Source organism: Diabrotica virgifera, chromosome 7 (assembly GCF_917563875.1).
Source record: "Diabrotica virgifera virgifera chromosome 7, PGI_DIABVI_V3a".
NCBI classification, from domain to species: domain Eukaryota; kingdom Metazoa; phylum Arthropoda; class Insecta; order Coleoptera; family Chrysomelidae; genus Diabrotica; species Diabrotica virgifera.
The window spans coordinates 39,547,626-39,575,566 of record NC_065449.1 but is presented as its reverse complement, the minus strand read 5'-3'; the positions used below and the strand labels follow the sequence as shown (position 1 = coordinate 39,575,566).

Sequence of the window (27,941 nt, the reverse complement as noted above, 5' to 3'; positions counted from 1 at the left end):
TGGAGGGAAATCGAATCTTCAACCGTCATTTTGTAAGGTTGTTTATGTTTGTCCTGGACCTTTAAATTTATTGAATTTATTGTATATTATTTATATTTAATATTTTAAACACGTTTGTTATAATAACATGGCTCAGCCTTCAATTGCATGTTTCTTTAACGCAAGAAAGCGAACAGCAGTGGAAGATATCAAGATAAATCGTACAAAAAAAGTGTTGGTGTTGGAGAATGAGTCTGGGTGTGACGTTGTATCTTATTCTGAGGATAAAATTAGTGCAGATTGTGATGTAAAAGATGTCTCAAAAAGTACAAAATCAGTGGAACTTCAAGAAAAAGAAAAAGGTTTGATATTAAACAAAATTGCCAGCAATGGAATTGTTCAACCAAGGCCACATAAAAAACTTTTTGCTACAAGAAATAAAACTATAAAAACCAAATCTAATAGTCAGGATATACAGACTTTAATAAATAGTATGAAAACTGAGTCGATTAAAAAAACTGAAATTAAATTAACAGAGCTTCACATCCAACAAGATGTTGTACATAGAACACCCCCATCCACTCCTACAAAAACTACAAATGCCCTGGATAAAGTTAAGGAGAAACCCGAGGGGCCATCCCTCAAGGAAATTAAACGAAAAATGACACGGAGCGCTCGCTTAGCAGATTTAAAAGCATCTATAAGCAGATTCCAGGATAATGCAGCTAAGTTAAAAGAAATCGAGAAGAAGACTGATTCTATTCCAGAGTCACCTAAATTGAAAAGCTTTAAGACAATTGAGCTAGAGATTCACACTAGGTAAGTTTACATATAATTTATTATAGCAGTTCTGTACTGCCTCCTAAGCGAAGAGGGGGTACCTGTAATTTATATTGTTTTGAGTTACGAAGCTATTTAATTTTTATTCATTTATACGATAATGAGATATCAATGGGTTGAAAGATTCTATCTATTTCATAGGTACAGCTCCACAGAGGTGTAACCAGGATGATCCTAAGGGGGGGTTACATCTACTTGAAGGTCTCTGTGGGCAAGGGCGCCCATATAAAAATTTTTAGGGGGGCCAAACGTGAAGATGTTGGACATTATATTTTGTATATTTTGGATGACAATATATTATACAGTAGACTCTCTCTATAACGAGGTTTCGCTTATAACGAGGTACATTAGTTGTCCCATAAAATTCATATTAAACTATAACGCTCTATAACGAGGCATATTTGGTTACGAGGAAAATTGAAATCGAAGAATACGTGTCTTTACCTGTTTTTAGCGTTGTAATGGTCATAAATAAATAAATGCCCCAACTGCCTGTACATAGAAATGCCCAACATCTGTCTTATTATCGAGGCCAGTGCTGTAATAAACTCGGGCCACCTGTAATAAACTTCTGCCTGTTTATCGACCTATATTGAATATTATAGGAAATTTACAATTTATGACTGCGAAGTCTCATTGTTCACTGTTCAGATTGACAATCGATACCTAATAAACTACGTAAGAGGCATCAAAACATTTCAATATTATTGTTGTTTGATATAACGAGATCCGCTTATAACGAGATAATTTGTCCACCATTTCAGTTCTCGTTATAGAGGGAGTTTACTGTAGTTTAAACCACCTAAAAAACCTAGTTTGAACCCTGTTATGAGAAATTATTCATACATTTAAATACTAGACCAAGTTTTTAAATGGAAATATCATGGGTACCACAAAAGTTGCGCCTCTCTTTAAAACCCGTTTGAAAAGAATACAATGCTTGCAAAGCCCTGCCTTCAATGTTGGCGAGTAGACTAACCATGAGTATGTGTCGAACCAAGTTTTTACTTTAAAGTCTTAAAAAGGAGCCCCTTTATTTTTGCAGATTTAGAATCCTTATGAAAAATAAGTCACATATATTCCAAACATTTTTAGAATCGTTGATAGATGGCGCAAATAAATCGCATTTTCTTATTATAGCGTCATCCGTCAAAAATTCTAAAAATAGTTTCGAATAAATGTTACTTATTTTTTTAGGAGGAAACTCAATCTGCAATGAAAAACGAGGTTCCTATTTAAGATTTTAAAGTTAACTCTCACCTCACCTCCAGAGTGTGGAATGAAAAATCCTGTTCGGTGTCATTCTATAGATTTTTGAAAAATATTAAACACATGTTTTTTAGTTTTTCATTTGGAAGTATATTTCTCGAGATATCGGACCGTTTCTATAATTTTGCTATGGTATCACGATATATCGTTTTTTTTTCCGATTATAGCGCAATGTATCCACAATTCGCAAAATGACTCAAATAAAATTTGCTTATTTTTACAAGAAAAATCCAAATCTGCAACAAAAATTAGGGGTTCCATTTAAGATTTTAAAGTTACCAACCGCTCCACACGCAGGGGTTGAAGTGGTGGACTTGTTTAGTGTCATCGCATAGATTTTTGAGAAATATTTAACACATATTTTTTAGTTTTTTGATCCGATGTTCATTTCACGAATTATTCGACTGTTACGCTACTTTTGGGACACCCTGTATATAACACTCATTCGTCATGAAAGATCACCTGTTTTTCAGTTAAATAAAATTGTTCTATTCATCATAATGTACACTTTAAAAATAATCTACTTACTAAAAAAATACTTTTGCAAACTAAAATTTGACTACAGTAGAATGTCGATAATCCGGACGTCAAAAATCCGGACCGTCAATAATCCGGATTTGTATCTAGCAAAAATATCTGATTCCTTTAAAATAAATTAAGAACTTAGGTGCGAAAAACGAACCTCTACCGCAGTTCAAAAATATTTTACACATTTTTTAAAAGCCCAAATAATGTCTGATGTTTTTTACTGTACACATGCTGCTATTATAAATTAATTACAATACAGTGTTTAAACATAAAAAAAATGTTTTGATTAATTTCACCTCTATTTTTAGACACTTTACTGTACAAGAGAAAACATACAATTTTAAAACGTTTGTTGTACTTTAATGTGTATACTGGCTTTTTTTAGGTAATTTCGATATTCCGGATAATTTGATAATCCGGATGGGGTCCGGTCCCAACTAATCCGGATTATTGACGTTCTACTGTATGTTCAATAAATGGACGGCGTTATGCATAACTCGACCAAGCGCCAAAACATAGTTTTGAGATAAACGGCTTCAAAGTTTTTCGTTTCTTGGTTGCTTAATGGCCGCTTAATGGTAAGTTGATTAATGTCGCTTGGTTTAATTTTGTTTTTCTTAGTAACCGTTAACGTGACAATAACAGGGATTTTTTCCAAGATAGTTTTAGCTATGTGTCACCAGAATCCGCTGTTATCTCCATATTAAAGAAATGGCGCTTGGTCGAGTTATGCATAACGCCGTCCAAATTTTAAAAATTATTTTTCAATATGAATTTATTTCTGCTTATGGCGATGGTTCTATTCGGTGTACACAAAACTTAATATAGAAAACAAATATAATCACTTCACAGATTTTACACTTTATCTTTATAGTGCCAGTTCTCAAAGACAAATGGCTCATTAGTGATTATCGGTCAGAGATCGGATTTCTTGCTGATATGATTTTCTTTGCAGTATTATAAAATGATTCATTTAATATGTAATTTCGGGTGTCGATTACAGTATATATTATGTTATAAGCCTGACACAAAACCGGAGCAATTAGAAAAGTTCCTGGAAAATCATTTAGATGGCGTAAAATGCGAAATCCATCAGTCCAAAAAACCTGACATATATGCATCCATGAAAGTGACCATTAGACGAGACTTAATTAAGAATGCATGGAAGCGAGAAATCTGGCCCAGCGGAGCATTAGTCTCGTTTTTCAAGATGAGGAGGACGCTGTCGCATTAGGTGGGTCCTCAAGCAATACAACTATTTCACGTATAGTAAATGACTTTAAATTGAAGTTAATCTCGGTTAATGTACAATGTTTAACAAACAAACTTTTAAATCTTGAGCTTTTTTCTAATGCTGAAAAACCTGACATTCTATGTATTCAGGAGCACTGGTGTAATGAGGATAATATTAATCTTATTTATATCCCAGGGTACACTTTAGTAACCCATTTTACTAGAAAAAATAAAATACATGGTGGAACTCTTATTTTATCTAAATCTGGGACAGACAAGTATGCAGTCTCAGTCGTTGATTGCCGTAAATTCTCTGAGGAAGAAAGCTTTGAATGTTGTGCTGTGACTATTTTAATCAGTAACTGTAAATTTCTAGTCATTAATGTGTACAGAACGCCTAACAGCAATCTAGATTCTTTTATAAATAATTGTTTTAATATTTTAGGTCATTTTCACAACCGTGTTGATAAAATTTATCTCTGTGGAGACTTTAATATCAACTACTTAATTCAGAGCAATGAAAAACTTCGATTAGATGATCTTTTTCAATCGTTTGGTTTGTCTCTTAATATCCCAAATATACCAACACGTATTTTCATGAATAACAATAAAGTAACAAAAACAAAAATTGACTACATTGCTACTAATAATATCACTATGAATCATACTTGTCAAGTCAATCAACCCAATATGGGTGACCATCTTGCCATTATTTTTGACATTGTTGTAGGTCGTAATCAGGATAGGATGGAATCTAATATAAAACAGCAGTGTTTTAGGTGTTTAAATGATAATAATTTAGACATCCTAAAACAAGACTTAATGAGGATTGGTTTTTGCGAGGTATACAATGAAAGTAATATTAATAACGCTTTTATCGAATTTATGGATACTTTAAACTTTGCTATTACTTCAAACTGTCCCCTTAAAAGTAAAATAGGTAAGGACGTGCATAAAAGTAAAGGTTGGGTTGATCATGACATATATGCTAGGAGTAAACAATTAAAAAACCTATTTAATGAAGCTAAAAACTCTAATAATAGTAACATCTGGAATGAGTATAAAGCTACCAAGAAGGAATACAATAATCTTATTGCTGAAAAGAAAAGGGAATTCAATTATCTTCAAATTGTAAGTAGTAATAATAAACAAAAAACTATGTGGAGTATAGTAAATAAAACTATAGGGAGAAAGCAAAGTACTAATAAAATTAAACTCAAAATTGAAGACAAACTAATATCAGATGATAAAAATTTAGCTCAATATTTTGCATGCCATTTCAATGACAGAAATAATGCACTAAAAAATAGGCTTGACAATAACCCTCAAAACTGTACTTTATCACATAGGTGGACTATAGACAGTTTTGTTTATTTTCCAGTAACATCTGATGAAGTTCTTGATATTATTTGTGGTCTTAAAAATAAACATTCTTTTGGAAATGATGAATTAAACACAAGAATGATCAAACACATCAAGGATGTTATATCAGAACCGCTGGCATATTTAATTAACCTAGTATACAACACAGGTGAATTTCCTGAAAACCTAAAATTAAGTAAAATTGTTCCAGTATATAAAAAATCCGATCACACTTGTATTGATAATTATAGACCTATTTCTTTGTTAAATGTAATTTCAAAAATTTTTGAACGAGCTTACTACACTAGGATCATACAGTTTTTGGACAAAAATAATGCACTGTGTTCAGAACAGCATGGCTTTCGATCCGGAAGATCAACAGAGGGGGCTACTGAAGTATTTATGGAATCTGTCTATAGGCATCTTGATGATGGTCTTCTTGTAGTGGGTATCTTCTTTGATCTTTCCAGAGCATTCGACAGTCTTAAATTTGAATTTGTCCTTAACAAATTGTATGTCCACGGAATAAGAGGTAACATGTTAAATTTATTGAACTCATATCTTCTGGAGAGGAAATTCTATGTTGAATTAAACAAGGAAAGGTCAGACATCTTCAGTGTAGATGTAGGAGTGCCGCAGGGATCTGTGTTGGGACCACTGCTATTTCTTATTTTTGTCAATGACCTACCCGATCATATTACTCATGACCACATTGTAATGTACGCAGATGACTCATCTGTGATTGTATCAGCACATACATACGTAGAGCTTCAAAATAGAGTGTCAAGGGTTATCAGATTATTCCAAACATGGTGTACACAAAACTTGCTACAACTGAATATTGATAAAACATCGTATATACATTTTAGATGCAAACGAAATATGCCAGTTGTGTCTATTCCTGAAATTGTAAATATTCCAAACATAAAATTTTTAGGTGTATTCTTGGACCAGTTTATGAGTTGGGATGTTCACGTTGAATATGTTAATAAGAAACTAAATTGTTCATTCTATGCTTTAGTACAGTTGAAGAGAACACTCAGTATTAAAACTCTCATTAATGTATATTATTCTTTGGTTTATTGTCACCTTACTTATAATGTTACGTTATGGGGTAATTCCACAAAATCAGACACAGTGTTTATTAAACAGAAGAGAATTATTAGACTTATCTTCAATATTCCTTTTGGGCATACTTGTAAGCAAGTTTTCATTAATAACAATATCTTACCGTTGCCTTCCATATATGTCTTGAAATCCATATTGTATATTAAGCATAATTTACATTCATTCAAGAGAAATTCTGATTTACATGCATACTCAACTAGGAATGCCAATCAGTTTGTTACTGTTGGTCACAAACTATCCAAATTTGAGAAGTCCACAGATTATGTGGGGGTCAGGCTATATAATCATCTTCCAAATGAAGTTAGATCTTTGCATCCGGTGAAATTCAAAAGAGTTGTGAAAAGTATACTATGTAAACATGCATTCTACAGTGTAGAAGAATACTTAGCAACTAGATTGCTGTTATGAGTTCTGTCTAATATTAATAATTTTCATATTTATCAATGTACATTATGTTAAATCTAAAATTTAAGTGTATGTATAGGTATTTGATTATGTGTCTGTGACTATATTGTGTTGTATATCTGACGTGTATATCCATCTTTATGATGGCAGCTGTAAAGCTATACCAATAAAGTATTCTATTCTATTCTATTCTGTTCCCATGTTTCTACTTTCTTTCAATGTTTTCGTTAATAGCATAATGTGACTGTGCGAAATGTGTATTATGCACATGCCATATTAGACCGCTGTCACAGACACACATATTTTCTGTTAAACTATTAATTACCCAATATGTGAATTTTTTTATTAATAAATATGTTGTTTCCAATTTATCTCTCAAAATTATCCAATAATTTTTTGACAAAAATACGTTTATGTAATATAAATTTAATTTTTGTTCTTTCCCGAAAAGCTAGGGGGGGCCACGGCCCCCCCCCCTGCCCGTGTGTATGGGCGCCTATGTCTGTGGGGTATGGAATAATATCATTGTTAAGCGTATAGAGCTCAAAGTACATCCAAAAGGGGGGTTATAACCCCCAAAACCACCCTCTGGTTACGCCTATGCAGCTCCACAGTTTCTACGTGGTTGTAGTTCGTCGGCTTAGGGACACAAATAGTAACTACATTTTTTTTCATTTTGAGATATCTACATCATTGAACTTACCTTATTGAGTTCTTTTGAGTGACACAAAATTGTATTTCTCCGAACACCTTAAACCCCAGTAAGGAGTTTTCGTAACTACATTTCTTAGCAATCTTTGAGTGTCACAGAAATGTAAGTGGTCTTACATTTCTGTGATACTATGTTTTGACAGATGATATTGAGTTACATTTTTGTGGCATAAATTTTATTGCACTGAATGGTGGTTGCAGGTAGCAACAATGGATTTAATAATTTATTTCGTATATTTGGCAGCATGGTCTGTTGCATTTCCAGCTCTGTTACAACTGTGAAGGCGTAAAAAAGTGAATAAGTTAATAATTTCATCAGCTTAGGGACACAAAATTGTATCTCAGAAATGACTACTCTTCAGCAGAGCGTATCACAATCAATCAGGTGTGCAAAGTGATTGACACAATTAAAATTAATGTTTGAAAATGTTTTCAAAGTTGATGTTTATTTAAAAAAATAAATAAAAAACTGTTTATCGGTTCTATCAATATCTAAAGTCGATTACTTTTATTTTGTGATTTTGAATAAAGTTATATAAAATTAATTATGATCCAGATTTAGCCATACGGCTCACACTCCCTCTAAGGCAGGGGTGGGCAAAAGTCGGCCCGCGGGCCGGATCCGGCCCTTTTGCTTGCTTTATCTGGCCCGTTGGGAAATCCCGCAAGCAATTTTTTTAAGAGCATTGGCGCAATGCTTTTTATATGCATTCATTTTTTTCGAATCCTGAGAAAACGCTGCCTGAATGAAATATTACATTATTGTCGAGGGCCGAAAGTCCCTGAAAACTTCTATATTTTAATAAGTCACAGGAGTGAAAAAAAAAGAGAAAATTTAATCTATTTCTATTTATTTTATTTTACGGGCAAGCCCAATTCTACAAAAATACATAGTGTACAGAAAAAAAACAATAACATAATATAATATAAAAAACAGACATACAGAAATATAAATATAATATTAGAAGTAAATATGTACTATGAAATAATATCATAAAACCAAGTTAACAAATTACAAAACCAAGTTAACAAATTACAGACGCTTCACTCAAATATTGATCCCATCTAAATTTCTTTTAAAACGACTGATGGAGTTGTCGAACAGTTGTAAATTGCAAAGGGAGTTTGCTAAATTCAAGACTCTGGGTACGAATGAAAAAAGTGAATAATTAAACCTGTGGAATGGTACATAAAATGTTCGCACTTGTCTAGTGGTGCGAGGTGGTACAAACAGTGCGATCTTATTAAGTAGTTGAGAACAACTGCATATACCATTTAAGATCTTGAATAATAGCAAAAGGTCCCTTTGTTTTCTCCTGCTTGCAAGAGAAGGGACCTGCAGTTGATGCTGCCATACAGCGTAATCTTGATAGGTATGAAGCTTAAAAGCAATGTAACGGAAGAAACTATTTTGGACTTGTTCAAGTTTCCTAATGTAGACCAAGTAGTGTGGGGACCACACTGAAGAACAATACTCAAGGTGAGACCTGACCAAAGAGAAGTAAAGAACTCTAATACTGGATATGTTTGTAAAATCACGAGTTGTTCTTTTTACAAAACCCAGCATTTTCATAGATGTTTGAATGACATTGATGATGTGAGTATTGAAACAAAGAGAGTTTTCCAGTGTAATCCCCAAGTCCTTGATTCTATTAACAGTGTTGAGCAATTGGCCATCAATGTAATAGTTTGATAATATTGGGTGGTGAGTACGGTTAAAGTTAATTACATGACATTTGATTGAATTAAGGTTCATACCGTTAAGTGAACACCATGCAGAGAGGTTATTCAGTTCTGATTGCAATATGGCAGCATCATAATGATTTTTTATAACTTTAAAGCACTTCAAGTCATCAGCAAATAGCAAGGCGTTACAATCGTGAAAACAGTTGGTAATATCATTAATAAATATATTAAAGAGTAATGGACCCAAATGGGACCCCTGTGGTACACCTGACTTAACTGGAAAGGTTTGTGAGTAAAAGTGGTTTACTCGAACTTGTTGAAATCTTTCGGTTAAATAACTCTGTAACCACTGCAACAAAGGGCCACTTATGCCATAGGAGCTAAGCTTTTGAATCAGGAGTTCATGATTTACTCTGTCAAAGGCCTTGGAAAAGTCAGTATAAATTGAATCAACTTGAAGTCCCTCCTCCAAGGCTTCAGACAGAAAATCAACATAGGTCAACAAACTCAGTTCAGCAGACTTACCTGTAGTAAAACCAAATTGCTGAGAGTTTAGGATCCCGGAGCTATCGAAGGTGAGGAAATCAGTTATAATACTCTCAAACACCTTTGGTATAACACTAAGAATAGATATAGGGCGGTAATTACTAATATTAGATTTATTACCAGATTTATATATTGGTGTGACATAAGAAAGTTTCCAAAAGTCTGGAAACTGACCTACATCCAAAGATTTATTAAATATATGAAACAAAGGTCGCGATAGTACAAAACTGAATTCCTTAAGAAAATTAGGTGGTATACCATCAGGCCCAGGACCCTTGTTGACACTTAATGATGAAAGCTTTTCGTAAATTTTGGAAATCTGGATACGATATGATGAGATATTGAGTTGAGACTGAATATGGTCAACATTGCAATTTAAAGTAATATCACTATAAACTGATGAAAAGTGATCTGCAAATAAGTTGGCAATATCATTGCCACATGAAGCTACAGAGTCATTCAGGGTCATTGAGTCAGGTATACAATTGTTTTCACGCTTGCTACCTACAAATTTCCAAAAATGCCTTGCGTTATTTTGTATAGAAAATTCGGTGAAACGTATGTAATTGTCATAACAGCATTTAGATAGATTTTTACAATTTGTTCTCAGATGACAAAAATCAGCATAGCTTTCAGGAGTCTTTAAGGTTTTATAAATTTTATGAGCTTTTATTTTTTCCTTTAACATTTGCTGTGTTCTTTATGTGTTCTTTAATGTTCTTTCTTTAGTGTTCTTTCTTTAATTTAATGTGTTCTTTTAATCTCAAATATCTCATTTAAAAGAAACTGTTTATTCTAAGGGATTTTTGGCCTTCGGTAATAATGTAATCTTTCATTCTGCGTTTAAATTTTTCAAAAATATTTCTTAGTTTTCTCAGGACTCGAAAAAAAGGAGTGCATTTAAAAAGCATTGGTCCGAATTTTTGCGCCTACGTTCTTCATCTTTTTTATGCGATTTTGTTGAAATCAATAGTATTAGTGTTCGTAGTGTTCAATGAAATGAATCTCTATCTTCTGCTTTTCAAAAGCATCTGTGTTTAACCCGGTCCAGGCGCGAATATTTTTCGGCTAGGGTATTTGTCGTCTACCAGGACCCTTTTCCTTCGATTTTACCCTTCATAATCAGCTGCTGCAACAACTTACAACAACGTACTTATCATTTCTAAGTGTGTGCCCTTTCTCCTTGCTGTCTTTCTCCTTTTAATGATTTCTCACCATTTCGTTCATATTATGATCGGTCCATGGTATTTTCAAAATTCTTCAAAAAGTCACATCTCAAAAGCTTCCAGCTTTCTCATTAAATCATCATTAACAATCCAATAGACGAGAATAGAGTGGATATACCATTTTTATTATTATCCCGGTTTTTTATAGGGTTCTCTGCCTTCCGATATTCCGGTTCCCAGTTTCCAGCTTCTTTCGTCCGTCATTACGTTCGCCAAGGTGAAGGTTCCTTTTTGACATTACCTTCTGAATTCCACAGAGCTAGGATTGTTTCGGCCCTCCTCTCTTCTTTCCCTTGGCGTAAATTTTAAAATTTGTTTTGGTAGCCTGTCGTCGTCCATTCTTTCTACATGACCATACCAGATCAGTTGTCTCCTTTGAATTTCGTCGATGATGGTTGACTTGACATAACGTTTTACTATGCGATATCAGATTTGCAGATTGAATCTTTGGTTACTCAGAAATTTTCTTATCTTCATAAAGGCTGCTCTTGAATTTCTGAATTTCATTTTTTATCTGGATCCTTGTTATGGCTTAATACAATGGACCACATTAAAACATTCGTAATTTTATTGGGAACAAATGGTTCGCATGTACACCCAAACCCAACTATGATAATTTATTATTAGTAATATCTATTATTAACAGTCAAATGTCTTTGTCCAAATTCTTTAAAATGATACTTAGAGTATTGTTGTCAAAAAATTTCTTGGGCAGAGAAAAACATCCACCAAAAACATTAGCGTGTGCGCAGCGTACATACTGGGTATGGTATAGGTCTCCGGCCCGGGAGACATTTTGAAAATTTCATTTTGGCCCGCGCTTAAAAGTATTTGCCCACCCCTGCTCTAAGGGGAAAATTGACTCATCCCAGATACCTACGGTATCAAAAGGATTGAGCTTTGGTGGGACTCTTTCCGTGTTATCGAGCCCTAGGTGACTTGGTGTGCAGGTGTATCTCCCAAAAATTTTCGTACACATCTGGCCGTTGCGAGTAGTACAGCTTTCTGCATGGTCTTAATTATGATTATTACTTTTATTATTATTAGAAAATTGGGTCACCCTCAGTTGTAAAATTAGATTATTATACTATAGCAAAAAAGAATTACAAATAAATTACTGATCCCAACAGTAAGTCTCTATAATAATAGACATTTCATTTAGGGACACAAAAATGTATCTCCACCACTTTTTATCTAAATGTTGTTATTTTGAGAACACAATTTATCCATTGTTGGGTATGATTGTATTACCTTAAAGTAAACATTTCTAAGATTAATAATTCAGAACAAAAAATTTGAGAATAAACTACAGATCATTACAAAATGCAAATCACTTTTTTAAAAACCTTAAATAAGCTCTGCTGAAAAGTAGTCATTTCTGAGATACAATTTTGTGTCCCTAAGCCGACGAGTTGTAGGGCGTGTATAAGGTGTATTTAATTATAATATGTATATCTCAGGTGTATCTCATTTTTCGAAAAAAGTGTCGTAGATACCCCATTTTCACTTAGTAGTTAGTAGGGCAGTGTAGATGTAAAAGTAGGTACATTGTCATTGTGTTTATTGTTATTGTCATTGATAAGTCTTGATCTGAAATTTTTTGTTTCTGACATCAATGCTACATCTGCTTTTGCATTGAATTTAACACGCTTATGTTTATTTAACATACGTAAGCACCAATCACATGTAAATTTTATTTACTAACTTTGATATTTGAACTCTTGGTGAACTTTGCGTCAATTGATATACAATTTCACTAATTTTCAGTCCTTTTGCCAAACTTCTAGTCATCTTTTTAACCAGAAATGATATCAAAATTAGAACTAATATTTGAGCTCAACTTTTCAATACACGATGATTGATGTATCCCATATACTGTTTCTGGGACTGTATGATGTGACACTTCTGATTACACATTTTAACCTAAATTGATATAAAAACTGGAAGTATATATTTATTCTTCTCCTGCTAAGGCGTGTCAAGTAATATATTGCTTGAATTATTTCAGCATCTTTAAAAGAGTACTTCCAATTGCAACTCTAAAACAGCAGTCTGAGGTCAAATGTCTCACCTTTAATGCCATACTTGGGTTATAAGATTCCATTCTCCACCTCATTTGTCATTTTATCTGGGCTAATGGTGGAGGAGTTATATTCGTGGATGAACGGAGGGATGGAGAGACATGAAACTGGAAGTATATTTGTTCTCGTCTTGCTAAGGCGCTCCGAATAATGTATCGCTTGTATTATTTCAGTTACTTTAAAACAGAACTTCCGGCTGCAACTCTAAAACTGGAAGTCTGAGGACAAATTTCTTACCTTCAATACCATCCTTTGTATCCTCTATCTGGTATAATGACAGAGGAGTTGTATTTACAACGTCCCTGAAACAGACAGACCTGCATAATTCAACTTTTTCACATTTTTTATTCATTTTTTCATCCAAAAATTCATTTTGGTTTTTGCTGATAGGACACTCTGATATCTGTACCAAAAGATATTTTTGTTGATACAAATTTTATTAAAATTGATTTCATACTTGTAACTTACATTCAAAATCACTGCTTTGCTTCAAATGTTATTTCTGAGATAACTGTTAGTTCTACCCAAAAAGTGCTCTAATCAACATTTTTGTTCTAAATTATCTCAGCTACATTTCTTGTTTGAAACATTTTTTCTACAGCATATAGATTTCTGGTTATTCAATGTTCCCCCTAAGAGGGGTTTTAATGAGAATTCTGGGAGTGGGAGTGGCAAACATTTTGCATTTTTTTGGAGTCTCGAAATTTACATTTTCAGCAAAATTCAGCTTGTTTTTAGAGTTTCAAATTCAAGTAATTCATAATGATCAACTGCTTTCTAGACATTCCATTCTGCTATTATAAATTTCCAAAATCCTTAGAGTACTCTTATAAAATCCCAATAATTTGATCTTTATACACAGTGAGAATATTGTTTGTGTCTGTTTTCATAACAAATACTTTGAAACTACTATTTACCTACATAATGACCTTGCTCTACTTATGTTAATATATTGCTGAATCAACTAAACTATTTTCTTTTGTAAATGTAATAATATCCAACTTATATTAGTCACCTGCATAAATAAATATTATAGAAACAAAACTTGTTATTGTTGATATGTTGGTATTGTACATTTCCTAAGATATAGGGTACATTCCATGTCAAATCACTGAGGCAAAAACTTTTGGATCTCCGATTTTTCTGAAACTTGGTGTATAGCTTCTGCGGGAGTTGAAAATAAGATATTTAAGGTCAAAAAGTCTTATTATTTTTTTCTCAAAATGTTATTTTATGCGATTTTACAGTGATTTGATGTTTATTTAAATAAATTTGCATTTTCTATCGTAAAGTATCAATGGAAAACATAATATTTTAATAGAAGGGACTCAAAAATGTCATTATATGGCATTATAACAAGTTATTTTGATTCAAAACAAGTTTTTGATCAAATTTTATAGTGTAGAAAACGTTAAAATACATTTTACGTTATTACATTTTCCTCCATTCCCAAAATACATCATAATCGATTTGGCTGAAAATTTGCCCACAGATAGCCAAAACATAGGACTTTAAGTGGTTAGAAGGATTTGAATTATATTACAATACAAAAAAAGTTACATGCAATAATATCAGACTCAAAAAGTATATTAGTCCAGTCGGGATAGCATTTGACCTTGCATGCCGAGCTGCCCAAAATTTTAATTTTCTCATCTTTAGGGGGTCAATAGTAGCCTAAATTTAAAATCACGAATGAATTCCTCCGTTACGTTAGCCGCCATCTTGATTTTAAAGGAGAACCGTTTTTGCTCAATATCTCCGCCATTTTTAACTTTTCGACAAAAATAGTAGGAACTGAAATTGTTCCAAATGAATCGTTTTTACAATTATTACAATTTCTTTTTAACAATTTTTGTTGTGAGGTCGATATTTTCTGAGTTAATTGTACATGCAGTAGACACCTATATTTTTGACTATGATATTGCATAAACTTTTTTAGTATTAAAAAATTGGAATAAATCCTTTGTAAAAGGTATAAAATTTATTAAAATCCCTAAAGGGCTACATCAGAACAAAACGTTTTCGATTTTATTACAAAATCATCATCAGTGTAAGACAGTCTGGATGCTAGCTGAGCCACCAAAGAAATATAGGGGTAATAACCCTTCAAATATAAACATTCATATGTTGCAACCCTTCAGTTGCCATAAAGTCATCGAAATGTAAACTCAATTTTTTTGCATCCCACATGTTGGGAATTTAAATACCTTACCTTAGGGCATTATTCCTGTTGCCTTTGCCCATCACAAGGCATTTTAAGTAAATATGCATCTGTAAAGCATACTTTATATTTGAAGGGTTATTACCCCTATATTTCTTTGGTGGCTCAGCTAGCATCCAGACTGTCTTACACTGATGATGATTTTGTAATAAAATCGAAAACGTTTTGTTCTGATGTAGCCCTTTAGGGATTTTAATAAATTTTATACCTTTTACAAAGGATTTATTCCAATTTTTGTGATTGATGGTATACAGCCAACTACAGGAAAACTTTTCTTTCCTTGTGGATTTTTTTAGTATTGTTATATAATTCAAATCCTTCTATCCACTTAAAGTCCTATGTTTTGGATATCAGTGGGCAAATTTTCAGCCAAATCGATTATGTTGTATTTTGGGAATGGAGGAAAATGTAAAAAACGGTATTTTAACGTTTTCTACACTATAAAATTTGATCAAAAACTTGTTTTGAATCAAAATAACTTGTTATAATGCCATATAATGACATTTTTGAGTCCCTTCTGCTAGAATATTATGTTTTCCATTGGTACTTTACGGTAGAAAATGTAAATTGATTTAAATAAATACCAAATCACTGTAAAATCGCTTAAAATAACATTTTGAGAAAAAAGAGAAGAAGAAGAAGAAAAAGACAATTCGACCTTAAATGTTTTATTTCTACATCCCGCAGATGCTATATACCAATTTTCAGACAAATAAGAGATCCAAAAGTTTTTTTGATTCAAAATTGAGTGATTTGAAATGGAATCACCCATTAGACAAATACCTAAAGGCTACCAATTATGACTGCTAAGAATAATAATTTACACGCAAGAAGTAGATACACATTTATTTTAAGCTCAAAAAGATTTATTATGAATTATTTTCTTTCCTTGCCTAAAATGTTTATTTCTTTCAACCAAGCTTGCTTATTTTCTTGGTTTATGTTATCTTCGCTAGAAGTTATTACATTTTTTCAATATACCCAAATTGATTTAGTTACCTGTTTCCTTTTTAACTATACAGTGCGTCCATAAAGTAACGCATAAATTCGTTATTTCGTAAACCGGCGACTTTAAGGAAAAATCCCGAAACAGGTCGATTTTTATTTTTAAATTACGATTTTTTGGCATATATGTCATCCTCGTGACGTCATCCATCTGGGCGTGATGACGTAATCGATGATTTTTTTTAAATAGAAACAGGGGTCATGTAATAGGTGTGTTCGTAGAACGATCAGCAACCGTTGCCAACCATCAGACGCATGCGCGTTCGTAGTCTACGAACGCTAACTGTTAACTGCGCAACGCTAACTGTTCACTGCGCATGCGTCTGATGGTTGGCAACGGTTGCTGATCGATTGGATCGTACTACGAACAAACCTAATAGCTCATTTGAAAGGGTATTTAATTCTCTATCCAATAATATAAACATTAACATAATTATTTATACAGGGTGTTCAAAAAACATTTTTTTAATTAAAATAAGTGAGACAAAAAGAAGAATATATGTAATTTATTTTAAATCAAAATGCATTTTACTACTGTCAGTAAAAAGAAAAAATTTTTATTTGACAAATAAACATTGATTTTCGTTTAAACGAAATGTTCAAACTGCCAAGAGACAGGTGGGTGGCAGCTTTAACATTGAATTTCAAGTCAAGTCAAGTCAAGTCATTTATTCATGTCAATATACAAAAGTACTTACATACGTCGAAAAATAGTATACAACTTTGGTTCACAGATATAAAATACAAATATAAAAACACAAGATAAAAAATACAAGTATAAAAACACAAGGCATAATATGAAATAATACACACATCAATTAAGACAGACACTTTCTGGGTTCCTAAGAATAAACAAAGTACAATTCAACAATTCACAACCCAGTTCCAAACATTAAAGTTAAAATTTAAAAATTCATTACTGCTGTAAAATGCCTGGCCCATGAGAAAATTCTTTAGTTGTTTTCTAAATTTAAGCGAAAAACAATATTTATTTGTCAAATAAACATTTTTTTCCTGTTTTCTGACAACAGTAAAACGTATTTTGAATGAAATAAATTACATACATTCTTCTTTTTGTCTCAATTATTTTAATGAAAAAAATGTTTTTTTGAGCACCTTGTATAAATAAAGATGTTAATGTTTAAATTAGTGAATAGAGAATTGAATACCCTTTCAAATGAGCTATCACATGACCCCTATTCTCATTTAAAAAAATCATCGATTACGTCAACATGCCCAGATGGATGACGTCACTAGTCTGATATATATGCCAAAAAATCGGAATTTAAAAATAAAAATCGACCGGTTTCGGGATTTTTTCTTAATATCGCCGGTTTACGGAATAATGAATTTATGCGTTACTTTATGGACGCACTGTATACATATAAGGGTTTTTTCATTAATCTCAGTCAGTTGTGTATGTATTTTAATTTAGAAACTAACAAACCCAAAGAACTTTTTATTCATTCAAAAAACAACTTTCAGCATCTTATTGCTTGGATATACCATGTTTTTTTTTAATTTAATAAATTTGTTATTACTTTTCAGTCCACAGAAGGTATTTTCTCCAGAAAAACAATACTTAAGCCCTAAAAAAGATTTGGGTGCCCGTCGTAACTTATTCAATCTTCTGAGTCCTACAAAGAATGCTGTACCTATAGCAGTGGATAGCGCCGCCAGGCAGGTCTTAGAAGATACATCTAAACCAGCACTTAAATTGCCTTACAAATACAGATATTTAGCTGAGATGTTCCGGTCTGTAGATGTTGTCTGTCAGATTATGTTTAATAGAAAAGAGACTATTACTTTTAGAAAATTGAAACCTGCAGTTGAAGAAATGTTGAAGAGGAATTTATTGGAGAAGCATTTAGCTCAAATTAAACAGATCTATCCTGACGCTTTTCGATTTACCCAGGAAAAGTTAAAGGTAACCTATGCTTTACTATAATCAATTATTATAAAGTTTTACTAACAACAAATATAAATTGTTATGAAAACAATATGTTTTCAATACATAGTCTTTAACTAATACTCTTCAAACTAACAAATACTCTAACTGTATCGTCATGCCTAGCAACTTCCCTCCATCTTCTGATCCTTAGAATCTGAAGGTCTTCTTCCACCTCATTAATTTGTCTTCATCTTCTACATGGCTGTCCTCTACTTCCGTCATCTTGGTATCTTCGTGTACTCATTATATGGCATCCTAGCAATATATCCAGCCCATTTTAGTCTGTACCTTAATAAATTTCACAATATTTGGATCTATGTATCACTGGTATAATTCAAAGATATATATTTGACACCATACATTTTCATTGAAGGCTCCAAAAAGCTTTCAAAGTATTTTTCTCTCAAAGGTACCAAGAAGCCTAGTGTCATTTTGGGATAAAGTCCATTTAAAGTCAACCCATATATCAAAACTGGTCTTATTAAAGTCTTGTAGGGCTGTGTCCTCACCAAAAGCAACGAGTGACCACAACGCAATTACAATGAGACCGCAACTTGAGTTGCTGTTGTGTAGTTACTGAAATCAACTCTTTTGAAGTCTCTTGTGCTCAATGAGAACCACAAAATTCAAAGTTCTTGCTGTCTCGTCCGCGATGATTAAGCTATTCTTGGCAACTCTAGAGGGCAACTGGTGACTGCAATGTGCCAATGGTTGCAAGCAGCACTTCCAGCAACCTATGAGCAACTGATTGAGTTGCAGTTGCGTTGCCTTCTATTAGCTGAAACACATGTATTTAAACATTAGCGTCGAGTCGTGTTGCGGTTAAGTTGCAGTCGCTGGTTGCTTTTGGTGAGAGCAGCCACAGAGATTGCTACATGTTAAGCTTTACTTCACTGTTTATGTTTTTATTTGTCAGATGTTTTTCTATACAATAGATAATTATGTTTGCTATTGCTATTCATCTTTTTACTTTGTTGCTTTCCGTGTGTGTTGTATTTATTAGTGATCCAAGATATATGAATTGCTTGACTTGCTCAAAGGTATGGTTATTAATTTGGACTCTCGGTTTTGAGGGTTTTTAGCAGCCAACATGCTTTTTTCTTTGTTTTTCAAGTCCTAGTCCAATTACCGCGTTCGTTAAGTTTTTAAAACACTTCACTATGCCTCATATTTCTGCTTACTATATCCATGTCTTCACCAAATACAAGAACTAGTATATCTATACACATTGCATGCGGATGTCTGATAAGACTTATACTCTGAACAGATAAAAGAACATTAAAAATGTGTATAATCAATGGCATACTTACATGCACGCCGTCCGCATATTGGTGAAGGCATCATGTGACTCACATATATGGCTAATATTTATATGCCTGACAATATTAAAGAGAAGGCACACTAGCGCGACTCCCTGTCTTAGACAGTTATTGATATTAAAGAAAGTTTTTTCTTGGATTATAATGCACGAGTTTACGTTTTGCTCTTTAACTGTCTGTTTATAAAGAACAATATATTTGCCTTTCAACTGCCATTCTGAAAATAAACTTACGTGCATAGAAATCCGCCCACTTACAAATTTGGTCATTTTTGATGTCTCGTATTTCCTAAACCTGTTGGCCGATTTAAGTGATTTTTTTAATATGTTAGAGCCTGATTATTTAACAATACCGCTGTATAATATTGTTGCTAAACAGGTAAATTTTCATTGTATACCGGGTGTACCAATCAAACTGTGTTTTTTTTCTCAAAGTTCGCATCACTCTGTGGAATATTCTAGCATTTATAAAATACTGAAATTAAAACCCAACTATAGCCTCAGGTTTTCTTAACATTCTGTTTTTTGATTCATTCGTTTATGTTGGATAATAAAAAAGTTAGGTACTTTAACAACTAGTTACAAAGTACACAAGTGCGACAAACATTAAGGGGTAATTCTGCATGGAAAAATAATGATAGTTTGCTTTATAAACGTATGTCCGCAAATGTTTCGTTTCCGAGATAAGGGATGTTTAATTTTTTCTTACAAACTGACAATTTGTTTATTGCTCTAAAACCAGTTGAGATATGCAAATGAAATTTGGTAGGTTTTAACAGATAGTTATTGCGGATTATTTACATAAAATTAAGAATTTTATATTCACCATTAGCGTGCATACGGGTAATATGATCGGGTAATATGACCCGTATGCACGCCAATGGTGAATATAAAATTCTTACCAAACCCACCAAATTTCATTTGCATATCTCAACCGGTTTTAAAACAATAAATAAATCGTCAGTTGGCAAGAAAAAATGCAACATCCCGCATCTCGGAAACGAAACATTTGCAAACATACGTTTATCAAGCAAACTGCCATTATTTTTTCATCCAGAATTACCCCTTAAAGTTTGTCGCACTTATTTAGAAACACTGTGTATTGATGAAGAACATGTCTAGTTGTTAAAGTATCTAACTTTTTTATTATCCAACATAAACGAATGAATCAACAAACAGAATGTTAAGAAAACCTGAGGCTATAGTTGGGTTTTAATTTCAGTATTTTATAAATGCTGGAATATTCCACAGGGTGATGCGAACTTTGAGAAAAAAACAGTTTGATTTGTACACCCGGTATACAATGAAAATGTACCTGTTTAGCAACAATATTATTACAGCGGTATTGTTAAAGAATCAGGCTATAACATATTAAAAAGATCACTTAAATCGGCCAACAGCTTTAGGAAATACGAGACGTCAAAAATGACCAAATTTTTAAGTGGGCGGATTTCAATGCACGTAAGTTTAGTAAAAATTTTTATTTTGCTGAAATTTCTTCATCTAAAGCACAAAGTGACGAAAAGGACAGTAAAATTTAGTGTTTAATATGTTTCATTAGAAAGAATATGAGGTTTGGCAGTAATATTCAAGATTTTCGTATTTTTTTTTAGCTATTTGGTACCGGAATGAAAACTGAACAGTGGGAATTCGTGGTAACACCAAATATTGGAGACCATGACCACATGACGTCTGAAATCCTTTTAGAAAGAAGACGCAAGTTGTTCAATATCCTTCTCACCAAAGTTAAACACTATCATCAAGAATTCTTACAGTCATTAATACCTCCTATGTCTATAAACAAAGACAGAATCACCAGATGGCATCCCGAATTTGATATCGAAAGAGTACCTGATATAGAGTGTAGCGAGATACCAAAACCACCCATGGAGGAAGCATTTACGACAGCAAAAGATGTTCTGGAAAAGGCCAGACAGATGTTAAACTGCAATTCGAGAATGGATCAAGCTCTTCAACGTTTAAAGGAAATGAAAGATGCAGAAACAAGTACTAATGTACCACAAAAAGAAGAAGGCCCACCTTCATCAGTTTTAAAAGGTAATATCAGTTAAAATTTAAAAGGTTGATTTCATTGATAATTGTGATAGTGGTACTTAACACTATATGCCACTGTGGAGATCTCGACCTTGTCAGCTTTCATTATTATGTATCAGTTTCAATTCTTGTAAGTGTTCCCATGTTCAATCTTCACCTGGATCAGAAAGTAGCCATTTATTTGGAGCGGTGCTCTAACCTTTTTAACCTATCTGAAAAATAATTTCATTATTAATTTCATTTGTCATTAATAATTTCTTTTTTGTAATTCCATCTGATTATTATTATTATTATGTAGGATTATAGAAACACTTGTAGTCCAGTAAATGAACAGGAAATACGGCGATACCGTGTAATTTTCAGGATCAACTCCGAATTGCATGAAAATTTGGACGGCTTGTGCCGTTGGTTGCTTTTACTCGTGGGGTGACAGTCACCCATAGTTGGGGGTGAAAAACCGCGCGTTTAAAATAAGTCCGGAGATGGATAAATTTACTAATTCTAAGCAATTTTAGTTCTAAGTATAGAATTTTAACTTAGTTAATACTTTTCGAGTTATTTACGATTGAAAATGTTTATTTTTCGACAAAAAAATCACGTTTTCTGGCGATTTTCACAAATAACTCAAAAAGTAAGAATTTGATCAAAAAAAATATTCTTAGCAAAAATGTAGCATAATATAAAAAAATGAAAAAAATTGTGAGCTCGTAAAGTCTATAGACCCAGCAAAAGCAAAGTTGTAGCTCATGAAAAATAGGTTCTTATTCGTCAAATTCCAAATCAAATATTTCAACGTGAAATAACCAAGGAATTAAGCACTTTTCGGGAAAAACCAATTAAAACTTTTTTAGAACTAATAAAGCTTTATTTTTATATTCTAAAAAAGATTCTAGCATCAAAACTAAGCGAGTTATGCTCAAAATCAAGTTGACTCCTTTTTTTTTGGTAAAAAAATCGTGAAAATCTCCCCCCACTTAGAAGCCCAAATGAAATTAATTGTTACCGCTTTACAAACAATTTACTTTACTTATGTATTTTTTACATGATTGAAAGGGCCTGAACCAGTCACTAATCACGAGTATGTGCAAAATATGAACAACCATATTTTAACCAATTTTTGTCTTACAGAAAAACAAAATGAATCTATCATATTTATAAAAGCAAAACCTACCTACTTTTTACTCCTTGAGATTTTTAGTATCCCTAATACTTTTTAAGTTATTTTGAAAAAAGGGCATTTTCCAATATTTTAGGAATTTTTTTTACTATAAAATGAATTTTTTTCAAAACTAAGCACTCCCTACCGGTAAACCTTACAGGTCGTATAAACGATACACATATAAAGTAAATGGTAAAGCGGCATCGATTAATTTTATTTACAGTGCTAAATAGGGGGGGATTTTCACGATTTTTTTTTACCAAAAAAATGGGCCAACTTTATTTTGAGCGTAACTCGCTTAGTTTTAATGCTAGAGACTTTTATATAAAACAAAATTAATGATTTTTTTAAACACTTTAAAAAATTTTAATAGGTTTTGCTCGAATATTGCTTAATTTTTTGGTTGTTTCAAGTTAAAAAATTCGATTTGGAATTTGGCGAATAAGAACGTATTTTTGATGAGCTACAACTTTGCTTTTACTGGTTTTATAGACTTTCTGAACATACATTTTTTTTGCTTTTTTAAAAGGGACATTTTTGCTAAGAATATTTTTTTCGGTAAAATTACTCAAACAGTATTGACTTGATTTAAAAATTATATAGAACAAAAGTTTTTTAGAGTTAGTCAGTTGATCCATTTTGGGAGTTACTTTAAACGCGTTTTTTACCCCCGAGAAGGGGTAACTGTAACTGTCACCCCCCAAGTAAAAGCAAGTTCAACTTTGAAGTAGACAGTAAGTAGAACCTAAAACCAGATTTTCATGCAATTAGGAGTTAACTCTGAAAATTACACTTCAAAACGGTCATTTACTGAGCTATTGTTGTTTATTTGTCTCGATCTACAACCCTAAATCCCGATTTGTTTTTGCTTATGTACTGATTAAAAACGACCTGGCAACACTAGCCAGATTGACTTTTTAAGTTTGGAAACAAAAATAAGTTACCCGGAGCCAAATCTGGAAAATAAGTGGATGGTTCGTTCGTAGCACAATTCAATCAAACACACAGCAGTAGTGTGAGTCAGTTCATTGTCATGGAGGAAGAGTACTTTTTCTCCGTCAAATGGAACCGTGTTTTCTGCAATTCGGCATAGATCCTTATATTCTTATGATCATTTTGCCCTTCTTCAGGTAGTCGGTGTAGATCACACATTGTGAAGTGTTTGTTATATTTTCTGTGGAAGTTTTATTAGAACTATCCCATTTTCTTTTAAATGGTGTCTGAGCCTGCGACAGATATTATACACTAAAGAAACCAATGCCTATAACGGTCCCAATTGCATGGATGCTGTTCTATTACTGAATTGCGTCTAATTTCTTTAAAAAAGAGACAGTACACACTCGTGGCAGAGTTCTATCCTATCTATATTGACTGTATGACTAATATTTAATGATAATATTTGAATTTTTAGGAATACCAAAAGCCCTGCTGGAAAAAGTAAGGCAAAAGCAAGCTGCCAAAGCCTTACTGTCAATGACGCGATCAGAAGATAAAGAAAAAGAACTTAAGGTTTACTCGAGACTCCCCGAACTGGCACGTTTAACAAGAAATGTATTTGTATCTGAAAAGAAGAACGTACTACAACTAGACATCCTCATCGATAAGTTAGGAAATTGTTACAGATCACATTTAACCAAACTAGAAATGGAAGAACACTTAAGGATTCTTTCAAAAGAATTTCCCACGTGGTTGGTCTTCCATGTTGTAAGGAATTGCGTGTATGTGAAGATAGCCAAAAGTGATGATTTAAGTTTGATAATTCATAAGCTGGAGGGTTTAGTTAAACAAAAAAGTGAACTTTAACATTTTATATTACAATATTTCTTTGCAGTTTTGACTGATACTTTAGTTTATTATTTAACTATCTATACATTAGGATTAAGTAAAACCGTACAAATTATATTGAATTGCATTTTTAATTTAAAGTATATGTATTTTGGCACACTTCCTATTTATTGATACTTACAAGCTTGTCCTTAAAATTAACATTTTAAAGACAAAGTGGATGGCAGTTGGAAAGATTAATATAGATCAAGGTCTGCTTTCTCTTAAGTGTAAACAATTTTAAACACCTTGGCAGCTAGTCGAATGTAAATTGTGACTCTGATGATGAGATAGTAACCCTAATAACACCAAACATTCCATGTATGTTCCTAGAATGTACACACAGGACATTGAAAACATTCCTGGAATGTCCTCAAAAGCACAAGAATGTCCCCTAAATGTCCCAGGAAAGACCTCTGTCCGCATTTTAAACATTCCTTGAATGTCTTGTTGGAACATTCCATGAATGTCTACTAATGTTCTTTGGTCATTCACAGTATATTTTTTATACATTCCCAGGATATAGTCACTGATGTGACAATACCTCCGATTTGTTTTTTGATGAGTTTTGTAAGAGAGACTAAAAACTTTTTTTACAGTCACCTCCTATTTTCATATGATATTTTTTGACATGTTGTGAAAATAGGAGATGACCCTAAAAATGGTTTTTCGTCTCCTACAAAATTCATGAAAAGCAGATAGGAGGTATTGTCACATCACTAACGATATACCAGAAGTATATGTGGCCATACCAAATAATACATCTTTGATAAATATAAACATTTTTATTACACAAAATCTTGTCATATATTTTTTTCCATAATCATCACTACGATGATGATTCATTGTATTGAATTGTACATTACAATTACAATCTGGTCATAACTGACCAATGAGCAATTTTAATTTAACCTAAATTACTACTGTTCCTTAAAATGAAGAGCTTACCCCATAGCGTCTCTTATCTAATCTAACAAGATCGTGCACTATTCTAACCTACACAGGCACACAAGCGCTATGCTCTGCTTTTCACTATCACCTATCACTCAAACTAGTTCAAAAGGCTTTGTCCTCTTCAATCTTCTAGTTTGCCCAGTAGTATCGAGGAGCTGGATTTCCTCAATATTCTTGTAGGTACTTATGAAGTTGTTGCTCGTGACTTCCAAATTTACTCCAACTTTAAAAACAAATCCAGCTGTAAAATATTTATGTGCCTGAAGGCTTTTGTATGCTTTCATCTGCTGCTTAGAGTAGTAACTGTGAGACTCCACTAGATATGTATAAATATCTATAATAGCAGTATATATAGTAATTTGTGGAATGTACTTTACTGTAAAATCCAATTCTGACTGAATTATATAGGGATCTAAATCCCCAATTATTTTCAGCTTCAATAAGTATCTAAAACAATAAAAGAAATAATGTTATTGCTTGCAAAATTTATCAATATTGATAAATATCAGGGAAAAATGAACAGTAAATAAAAATTGTTTCCCCTACCTTTCTCCAACATCTGGAGCTTCCAATAATAATTTCCTTAAATAATCACTTTGCATTGTGGTAAAGTTTATAAAGTTCACAAAATACAGCAAACGAAATCCAAATGAATCCAAAATACGACGATAAACAATGAAAAATAGATATTACAAATTTACAAACATAACCTCTGTAACTTTTTGTATGCCAATGCCAACCAGAAGTCACGTGGTTTGGATTGCCTAATACATAGATACACGCGCGGCAAATTTAAAAATGAACGCAAATTGAATAGTAAATGGCCTCTCTTAAAATATAGGACATTGGTAGTATGTTCATAGAATGTCTTGTGGTAACATTCCACCAATAATTTATTCAGATGTTCACCGAATGTTCCTTGAATGTCCAGGACATTCAAACATTAATAGAACTTTGATAGTACATTCCTGGAATGTTTTGTGTTGTTAGGGAACCACGATGGAAACATCACATAAGGCTTTTATGACCTGCAAATTAGTTTTATGTAACAGAAACCTGTGAATGCATATTCACAAGAAAGTCCTGATCTGTTATGTGTGGTCTTTCCTGTTAGATGGTTGTGAGACATGGACAATAAAACCACAATTCTTAACAAATTAGAAGCATTCGAAATGTGGTACTATCGACAGATCCTGAAAATGATGAATTCTGAAGGTAGCTCATAAACATCAAAAAGGAGAAAAACAGAATACATCGGCCATATAATTAGAGGACCCAAATACCATCTACTTCGCCTTATAATACAAGGAAAAGTGAAGGGAAAGAGATGGATTGGTGGAAGGAAACTTTCTTGACTGCATAATGTTAGACAATGGTGTGGTTCTACAGTAGAAGAATTGTTTCAGGAAATTATAAACATATGACAGCCAACGTCTGAACGCGGACACAGCACCTAAAGAAGAAAAAACTTTAACACCATGTTAATTTACACATCAGTTTTGAAAATAAAAGAGTTTGAGATCTTTAATACAAAATGTACCGTACATATCATTATTGTGTGAATTTGGTTCCTTAAGGTAGACTTTATTTGATGACGACCAAGAGGTATTTTATATCAAATACCAGGATATTAGCATTCTTTCTAGTTCCAAATGCTTGTCCTCTTTTTATTTCTTCCTATTGGATTGACCCATACGTGTATTAAAATCACTTCCTATTAGGACTCCTCCAATGGAATATCTCTATGTATATCTCCTACTGTTGATAATAGAAAGCTTTTCTTTCATTCTTACCCAGACCGATTTGAGTAGCATACACATACACCACATTCAATAGTTCTTTGTTAAGTACAAATTTCACTGACATTATTCTATTACTCGTTCTTACAACTTTATTCTGATTTCATTCATTTCTCTATCGGCAATTATACCAACTCCCTAGTGTTACATATAATCCTACATATCACAACTTGTATCCTTCTTCTAGTTCTTTCGCCCTTTATCCTTTTTCCTCGTCTCTTGACTCAAACATACTCTCCCTCTTTTAAGCGCATCTATGAACACCATACTCATACCTCTCAGATTTCTAAGATTGCAAGGCCCTATTCTGATTTTTCTGGAGACCTTACGAATGTAGACGACCAAGAGGAAGACCACTGATGAGATGGGTAGATAACATAAAAATAATAGCGGGAACAAATTGGAATAGCGACAACAATATCGAAGAAGAGGTAAAAGACCAAATAATTAAAGCCAGTAGAACGGCCGGATGCCTAAACGGCACAATTTGGAAAAACAAACACCTAAGATTGGAAACAAAGGCCCGAATATATAAGTTAGTTATTAGGCCAGTTATGTCTTACACGGCCGAAACAAGACCAGATACAAGCAAAACACGAAGACATCTGGAGACCAACGAAATGAAGATCTTAAGAAGGATTGCTGGAAAAGAACGACAGGG

The 27,941-nt window shown here is 33.0% G+C and overlaps 1 protein-coding gene across 1 annotated transcript; it reads left to right on the top strand.

Moving 5' to 3' along the window:
• The first annotated feature begins 8 nt into the window (after positions 1-8).
• LOC114329308 (DNA replication factor Cdt1) lies at positions 9-24,603 on the top strand. Its single transcript, XM_028278352.2, has 4 exons — positions 9-798; positions 17,769-18,147; positions 21,103-21,547; positions 24,115-24,603. The coding sequence occupies exons 1-4, from the start codon at positions 128-130 to the stop codon at positions 24,504-24,506; spliced, it is 1,887 nt and encodes a 628-aa protein (XP_028134153.2). The 5' UTR covers positions 9-127; the 3' UTR covers positions 24,507-24,603.
• The last annotated feature ends 3,338 nt before the right edge of the window (positions 24,604-27,941 follow it).